Below are 8628 nucleotides of genomic sequence, written 5' to 3' on the forward strand. Positions count from 1 at the left end.
AGCCGGGCGGCGCGGCGCGCGGCACCGTGTCGAAGAGCGCCGAGCCGTCGGGCCCCAGCGTCGGGTACAGCACCCTAGGCGCGTTGTCGTTGCGGTCGCCCACCAACACGCGCAGGCTCACGTTGGCGCTGAGCGCGGGCGAGCCCTGGTCGCGGGCCTGCAGCGTCAGCTCGAAGGCGCGCAGCTGCTCGTGGTCGAAGGCGCGCTGCGCGAACACGACGCCGCTCTGCGCGCTCACGGACACGTAGGACGACAGCGCCCGCGGCTCCAGGTCGCTGGCCACGATGGAGTAGGAGACGTGGCCGTTGGGTCCCAGGTCGGGGTCGGAGGCGCTGACCTGCGCTATGGAAGCACCGGGTGGATTGTTTTCTGGCACGTGGACCAGGTAGGCTGACTGCTGGAAAACCGGAGCGTTGTCGTTGACGTCGGTGATGTGCAGGGTGATGGTAATGCTGGAGGAGAGGGGTGGCTTGCCTTTGTCGGTGGCTGTAATGGTGACGTTGTACTCCGGGGTCTGTTCCCGGTCCAGGGTTCCATCTGTTACTAACTTGTAATAATTATTAGAAGATGAATGAATCTGAAATGGAACATATCTACTTAAATTACATGTGACTTCTCCATTTTCCCTGGAATCCCGGTCCCGTGTTTTGAAGAGAGCCACAACCATTCCTGGACGGGAATCCTCCAAAATCTCATCAGAGAGTGAAGTAATGGTTATTTCTGGGTTGTTGTCGTTTTCGTCTAGAATTTCTATAATTACTTTACACCGTGCAGAGAGAGATCCTCTGTCCTTTGCTTCTACATCCACGGTGTATCTTTCTACATCTTCAAAATCCAAGGGTTGTTGAGTTCTAATGCTTCCTGTAGCGGAATCCAGAGAGAATACGTGCTGAACTTTATCATCCACACCAAAAAAGGAGTAGGTGATTTCAGCGTTGAAGCCTTCGTCTTTGTCACTGGCGCTCACCATCAGCACTGAGGTGCCTGGAGGCGAGTCTTCACCAAGGCTGACCCTGTACACGTCTTGGCTGAACACTGGGGGGTTATCGTTGGCATCCACCACCAGGATTCGGATCTGAGCTGTGCCACTTCGTGGCGGAACCCCACCATCTAAGGCTGTCAGGACCAAGTAATGAGCGCTCTGCGTTTCTCGGTCCAGGGTCTTCTTCAAGACTAATTCTGGGTATTTGCCACCGTCGGGATTGTCTTTCACCACCAATGAGAAATATTCGTTAGGACTTAGTTGGTATTTGCTTAGAGAATTCATACTAATATCAGGATCTTTCGCCAAGTCAAGAATTGTTCCCACTCCTGGGCTGACAGATTCGCTGATTTCTAAGTTTATTTCATCTTTATCGAATTGGGGAGCATGGTCATTAATATCCTCAACAACCACAATTATATGAAAAATGTTTAAAGGATTTTCCACCACGGCTTCCAACTGCAACTCACATATTCTTCTCTCTTTGCAAATCTGCTCACGGTCTATTCTGTCCTTCACGAGTAAATCCCCGCTCTCCGCGTCTACTTTGAAAAGCAGCTTCTCCGCGCTAACACGCAGCTTCCGAGCCGACACCTCCAGGACACCGAGCCCTAGATCCTTGGCGAGGTTCCCCACCACCGAGCCCTCGGCCAGCTCCTCCGGAATCGAGTAGCGGATCGGCTCGCAGAGCGCGCGGTAGAACAAAGGAAGAAGGAAGGGAAACAGTACCTGCGGCCGGCGGGCTGGGCGTCTCTGAGCGCAGCTCCCTCCCATTGCGCGCTCTAGTTCTCGCTGCGTCCAGGCTTTTCGGCTGGAGAGTGCACACTATCGCACTGGAAGAGCATACGGCCCAGGACAGGCGAACCCCCCAGACTCCAGGGAGAGTCTGTGCAGCCGGGAGCCCTAGTGTGTAAGGGGGTTTCCTTCTCTAAGTGTTGGCTGCGCAGGAATCCCTGGCTAGAGGCTGAGGAATCCCAAGCGTCAGCGCTTGCCCTGCACTGGCCTACAGCGGCGCCCAGAGGCTCTGTGTGGAACCGCAGTCTAGTTTTTCTCAATTTCAGGAAACGTCTCTTTGAAAGCAAAATGATAACAGCTAAAATATTTGAATCTTATTCCTCAGTGATTTCGTTTTCATCATGAAACATGTTTTTCCCATTGTCAAAACTATATATTTTCATATTTAAAATTTTTACCTAGATTTTGAATACATTAAAGTATTTCTTTCAAAAGTCAAAAAGGCACAAAAGAATATAGAGTGAAAAGTAGGTCTCTATCCCATGGCTCACTGCTATCCGGTTCTTCCACTCAGAGGCAATCATTGTTGTTCCTTTTAAGAGTATGATCCACAAAGGGAAGTACTGAAGATAAGCGAAAAACTGTTTTGTCTTCAACATTAGCTTATATTTGGAGAGAAAGTATCAATCCATCCCCCCCCCCATATTTAGGGATTAGAATGCAACCATTGCCATATTGATTATAATCATCCGAAGTCCCTGTGCTGCTTTTAAATAATTACACTTAAAAAACTTGCTTACAATAGCTATCATGTTAAAAGAGTAGTTTTTTAAAAAACAAAAACTGCATTTTTTTCAAAATAAAAATTATTTGAGATGGATGCATAATAATTCCGAGTCTTGTAGACAGAAATTTTAAACGACAGTTTCAGTGATTTAAAAGTAAATAACTACGACCCTAAATGGTACGTCCTCCTTCTACAGACCTATCATTGAACAAACATTGAATGACATGAAAAAAATGTTCTCATATTTTGAGACATATTAGGACACTCTTTGACTTTACGCTAATATTAGTTTAGAAGAGAATTATATATTCTATGTAAATTAATTATATATAAATTAAAAGTAAGAGATCAAACCAAATAAATCGCTGTCTTCAGTAACCTGAATGGGTTCTCCAGTAACTCTTCTGATAATATGTTTAGAATAGTTTTGTGTACTTCTCCGCTTATATTTGGGTCTCCTGCAGAAATGACATTTCTTTCTTGACTTTAAGTTTATTTTGACTCTTAATTTCAGAGTTTTTGGAGTTTCAGGTGGGTTTTCTTTTTTCTACATTAAGGAGCCACTGAAATACTCTGGACACACATCTTTTGCTTTTGTTCTTGGGAACATGTATAAATTTGTTTCCCCAACCCATTTTTTTTTCAGCCTCAGAGATTGGAGAATTTAACAAAAATAACAGAGAGGAAGCAGAACACAAACTTTGCTTAATTTAACTTTCTATAGGTTCTCTACAAACCCACTAAGTAAAATCAAATTAAAATGCTATGTCTTCCACATAAGAGTATAAAATTAGATTCACAGGCAAAAAGGATTCTGCAGTGTTACCAAGTATGATTATACTTGGAAAAATTTAAGCACACATTGTTATGAATTGTTATAGAATATTGATGAAAACTTTAAATCTCTTTGGAAGTCTATTCAACTATAAATGTCACTACAAGTATAATTTGAAAAATATAACCACAGAGGTGTACTGTCTTCCTGGGCAAGAACAACATTGAGTGGTTCCTGGGCACCAGGCTCTGCTTGAGGGCGTCTGTTTGAGTTGTGTTTTCAGCAAAGCTAATGCATTTGTTTCTGACATCTACCTATTCTTATCAGAACTACCTTCAAACCGAGAGCTAGGATTTCATCATGTAGCCAACAGAAGAGCACACGAAGCTATAAAAAGGTAAGGCTCTGTAAAGCTAATATGATAATAGGCCTTCATTGCCATTATGTAAATATTTACTAGAAAGTAAAAACATATCAGCCTTAATAACCAACAAGTTCTACTCTTCAATGTTTTAGCAAGAAGCAAATGTCATCAAAACAAAGGAAAAAGTGAAAGAATAAAGATAAAAATTTTCACGGTGCTACAAACCTAAAAGCTAAATCAATCATAATTTTTTTTAAATGAAAGGAAAGGAATAAAAATAGAACTCACTGGAACCAAAGGAGTATCGTCTACAGGAAACTTTGAGTCATCTAACAGAGACAAAGGATCCTTTTTCTCACAACTCTCATGGCTGATGAGCGTGTCCGCGTAGTTGGGCTGCGAGAAGATCAGGTGACTCTTCCGAGAGTCCGCAGTGAGGGACACTTCGTGGGAATAGGTCTGCAGGAACGCCTGCACCCCGTCCACACCCACAAAGTGCGAGGTGGGCACGCATGCCAATCTGCCTCCAGAAGCCTGGAGCAGGCGTGACGTGTGCCAGCGCCTCAGTCTGAGCGCTAGCAGCACGATGACAAAGGCGAGGAAGACACAAGAGACCGCGGCAACTGCCACCACCAGGTATAGAGTGAGGCTAGAGTCATCAGGGTTGGCAGAGCGCTCGAGACTGCCCAGATCAGCCAGAACCTCTGGGATGCTGTCGGCCACTGCCACGGTGAGCGTGACAGTGGCCGAGAGAGGGGGCTGGCCATGGTCCTGGACGGCCACCACCAGGCTCTGCTTGAGGGCGTCTCTGTCCAGCAGGGCCCGCGCCGTGCGCACCTCACCCGTGTGCAGTCCCACCGTGAAGAGCCCTGGCTCGCTGGCCTTCAGCAGGCGGTAGGACAGCCAGGCATTTTGGCCTGAGTCTTTGTCCACTGCCACCACCTTAGTCACCAGGTAGCCAGGCTCTGCAGAGCGGGGTGCCAGTTCCACACCGGTGGAACCGTCAGTGGGGAAGGTAGGGTACAGGATCTCTGGTGTGTTGTCATTCTGGTCCAGCACAAACAGACTCAATGACACGTTGCTGCTGAGTGGTGGGTCCCCATTGTCAGTGGCAATCACCTGCATCTGCAGATCACGAAACTGCTCATAGTCGAAGGACTGAAGTGCATACAGGATTCCTGTGTCAGAGTTGATGGAAATGTAGGAGGACAGAGGTGCCCCCTGGATAGTGTCTTCAGCTAGGGAATAAATAACGCGAGCATTCTCTTTGCTGTCTGGGTCTAGTGCGGTCACAGAGAAGATGGAGGCACCTCTGGGGTTGTTCTCTGGGATGTAGGTAAAGTAGGACATGTGAGAGAAGGTGGGTGGGTTGTCATTGATATCTGCTACTTGCAGGGTGAAGCTAGTCTCCGTTGATAGGGGTGGACTTCCTCCATCTGTGGCTGTTACAGTAATATTGTAAGAGGACACCTGTTCCCTGTCGAGGGCCCTGTGTGTCACCAATCTATAATAACTATCAATGGACTTCTCTAACTTAAATGGTAGATCCCCCAATATAGAACAGGTGACATGTCCATTCTGCCCAGAGTCGAGGTCATGCACATTTAAAAGGGCTATAACAGTCCCCAGAGGTGAGTCTTCCTTCAAGGGACTGAACAGAGATGTGAGGGTCACCTCTGGACTGTTGTCATTTACATCTTCTACTGTAATCAACACTTTTGCAGTTGCAAGATATGCTCCTCCGTCTTCCGCTTGTATTTCTATTTCATAAAAACCTGTTTCTTCATAATCTAGATTTTCTGATATTTTTATTTCTCCAGTATTTTTGTTTAGTTGGAATGTCAACAATTGCGTATCAGGTAATTTTCGGAATGAATATGTCACTTCTCCATTGGCTCCTTCATCCCTGTCGGTGGCAGTGACTGTCAGCAGCTGTGTGCCCACAGGCAAGTTTTCTGGAACACTCACTCGGTATTCGGGCAATGTGAACACCGGTGCGTTGTCATTTGCATCAAAGACAGTTACACTGATGAGGACAGTGCCAGAGCGGATAGGGTCACCCCCGTCGGAGGCAGTGAGGACCAGGTGGTGCTGCACCTCTTCCTCTCGATCCAGGGCGTGCTCCAGCACCAGCTCCGGGTACTTGATGCCACCGGCACGGCTCTGAACTGCTAGGGAGAAGTGCCTATTGGGGCTGAGCTGGTAGCTCTGTAGGGAGTTCACGCCCACATCCGGATCAACAGCTTCCGGGAGAGGAAAACTCATTCCTGGGGAGACGTTTTCATTAATTTTTAGGTCTAGGTTTTCCGCTTGGAATTTTGGGGCATTATCGTTGATATCAGTTACTTCTATTTCTATCCCGAAAAGTTTCACCCTATCTTCCACAAGAATGTTAAAATTCACCAGGCACCTAGCGCTGTGAGCGCAGAGCTCCTCCCGATCTATCCTGCCCGCGGTGACCAAGCTGCCACTTCGCAGGTTCAGAGCAAAAAGCTGCGTCCTACCTCTGGAGACGATGCGGACTCCGCGCTCCGTTAGTTCCCGGGGCTCCAGCCCAAGATCCTTGGAGATGTTGCCCACGAAGGAGCCTTTGTCCAGCTCCTCAGGAACCGAGTAGCGGATCTGCCGAGCATCGGCTTCCCATAGCACAGCGGCGAAAAGGCAGAGCAGAATCAGTGGGCTGCGGTCGGACCGCTTCCTTTGAGCGGCCATTGTTTGGTCACGGAATCCTCGCAAAGTCCTCTCTGGGCACGTTGTATGTTTTGACCGGTTCCTTTTTCTTTCTCTGGATGCAGGGAGTCGCTGTAGCCTGAGCACCTTAAATTCTGGAGTGAGTGTCGCTGCAGCCCCTGAGCTGGTTTGTAGGAACTGTGAAGCTTTGTGTAGTTGGAACCCAGAGAATCCGTATTGAGCGCTGGCTGCGCCTCTCTCCTAGTAGGTGAACAGCGGCGCTCAGAGTCCTTAGAAGTTACTACATCCACCATGTATGCAATAGAAAGCAATCGCTACTCTGTCTTTGTTAGAGATTTTATGTTACTTCTTTGGCTTCTCGACTAATATCCTTAAATTAACTATTTGTATGTTTCTTACTGGATGGGATAAAGTACTATAAAAGTACTGTAAAATATTAAATGGAAATGGTTAAATATATTTTCCCAATAGAAATCTATCCACTTTAATAGGTAAGTAATGCATATTTTATTTTTCTATGATCTTCTAGATATAATCAGAAAAGTCTTACAATTTTGTTTGGAATTTTGTTTAAATGCTCCAATTATGTTTAGACATTCATATAGAGACTATGTGAGATATACCCCTTATAGCCACTTAGAATTTTTTATTTTAGATTTAACTAATTAATTTGTTTAGCATTAAGATCATGTAAAAGATTTCCAAATTTTTTTTCTAAAATAGTTTTATTGAGCCTCAATGAATCTTTTTTAAAAAATGTTTTAAATTAAAGGCATATATCATTAGAAATTAATTTGACATATTTAAATAAATTAAACAGGTAATAAACTAAAAGTGACATGTCGGTGTTGTAATGGGAAGAGAAATATGTAGAAGAAATTCAAGTGCTAGATTTAAAAAAACTAAGTTAGAAACAGTGATGTAGGTGTTTACAAAATAAGCGTTTATGTCAAATGACCTGTTTTTATCAGGGCATTGATGCCAATATAAATAATCTCTTCTGGCATTTTATATGGAAGCCCAAAGTAAAGTGGTGAACACATCTCCAACTGTATGTGCCCATCAAACCAAAGGCAGTTCTTGCCTCAAAGGTGAAGGGTTTAGAAGTCCACTTCTTTCATAAAAAGAACACATCGTTCAAAAGTGTTTATGTCACTGTGCTCCAAGTATGAATCTCTTCCAAGACTTTATCTTTTTTCTTCAAAATTTTATGTCAATCCAAGGCAATCCAAGACACAGACTGAGCACAAAAGGCAAGAGCACTTTAGTTGCTTTCTTGGAAATTCTTGATCTTCCAATGGAGAGGAAAAAATATTGCAAAAGAGTACAACTTGAGCTCCAAGAAAATATAAGTAAATATAAGAAGAAGGCCAGAGAGACCAAAAATAGAAGAGGAAAATTCCTCTAGAATAGTTAATAAGTTTGGGGGACCATAGAAACCTTGGCAATGGAAAGAAAATTTTGACCCTTCTCCAAGAAAAAATGCATACATCTATAACTTTGCATATAATTTCAGGAATTCATGGATCTGCCCACCACCTCCTTCAAATGCTTACCGTTTTAAAAATTATTAAAATAAATGAAGAAAGATATCTAAATGCATCTGAGAGGTTATTTGCAATAAATGTTTCTTCGAAAGGAACACCCTCTTTGATATTTAGTGAGTGCCTAAATATTACTAAACTTTAAAAACATAAATAGAACATAGAAAATTCATCTTTAATGTAAGCAGATTAGAATATATAGGTTGTTATTTATTTATTTGGTAAGAAGCTAAGACCACTGCCTCTGCTTTGTTAATCTGACCTTGACAAGGTATCTCCAATTTAATGACATTCTTTCTGAATTATAGAGTAATGTATGAACCAAGTGAGTTTTGAAAAATATAATCAGCCAAAAGTGAACACTGGAGAAGACAAGATGGTGATTAGTTATGGTTTTTCTAAATATAATTCTAGATATAAAAATAAAGTAGTATGCCTGAAATATGAGAACCTAGTAGACTATTACAGAAGACACAAAAACGAAACTCACCAGTGTTAGAGTCTCAGGATGTGAAGTCAAATTACTCCCACCCTGAAGTGGAATCAAGGCCCCAGGAGAATCGCCGCAAACTATGTCTTGAGTGGAATGCAAAGGCTCGCTACATTTTAGGAAATTAAACTCTGTCTTTCCAGTATGGGCAACGCACAGATTGTAGGAATAGGGCAACGTTCCCTCACTGTAGTTGGGGGGAATCTCGGGTCCAGACTTGGAGCAGAGAACAGACCCAAAGCAGCCCCCAGCGGCAGGGC

General features: G+C 44.2%; 3 protein-coding genes across 9 annotated transcripts in view; all 3 read right to left on the reverse strand.

The window, feature by feature from the left end:
• LOC107196476 (protocadherin gamma-B7-like) overlaps positions 1–3500 on the reverse strand; it is a 5100-nt gene extending 1600 nt beyond the window's left edge. The window contains exon 1 of the mRNA XM_025040559.1: positions 4–3500. Within this exon, the coding sequence (XP_024896327.1) occupies positions 4–1756 (1753 nt within the window). The 5' untranslated portion in view covers positions 1757–3500. The remainder of the gene's footprint in view (positions 1–3) is intronic.
• The window catches only part of LOC102880889 (protocadherin gamma-C4), a 121391-nt gene that overhangs the window by 72014 nt on the left and 40749 nt on the right, over positions 1–8628 (reverse strand). The window contains exon 1 of one of the 7 annotated variants that reach the window (XM_006923015.3): positions 3932–6810. The exons of the other annotated variants lie outside the window; for them this stretch is intronic. Within the exon in view, the coding sequence (XP_006923077.1) occupies positions 3932–6355 (2424 nt within the window). The 5' untranslated portion in view covers positions 6356–6810. Of the gene's footprint in view, positions 1–3931; positions 6811–8628 lie in introns of those variants that run through there. 7 annotated transcript variants of the gene reach the window in all.
• Positions 7058–8628, reverse strand: part of LOC112471911 (protocadherin gamma-B7-like) — a 4035-nt gene continuing 2464 nt past the window's right edge. Inside the window, exon 2 of the mRNA XM_025040585.1 lies at positions 7058–8625. Coding sequence (XP_024896353.1) covers positions 8330–8625 — 296 coding nt within the window. The 3' untranslated portion in view covers positions 7058–8329. The remainder of the gene's footprint in view (positions 8626–8628) is intronic.

Source organism: Pteropus alecto, unplaced genomic scaffold (assembly GCF_000325575.1).
Source record: "Pteropus alecto unplaced genomic scaffold, ASM32557v1 scaffold78, whole genome shotgun sequence".
NCBI classification, from domain to species: Eukaryota; Metazoa; Chordata; class Mammalia; order Chiroptera; family Pteropodidae; genus Pteropus; species Pteropus alecto.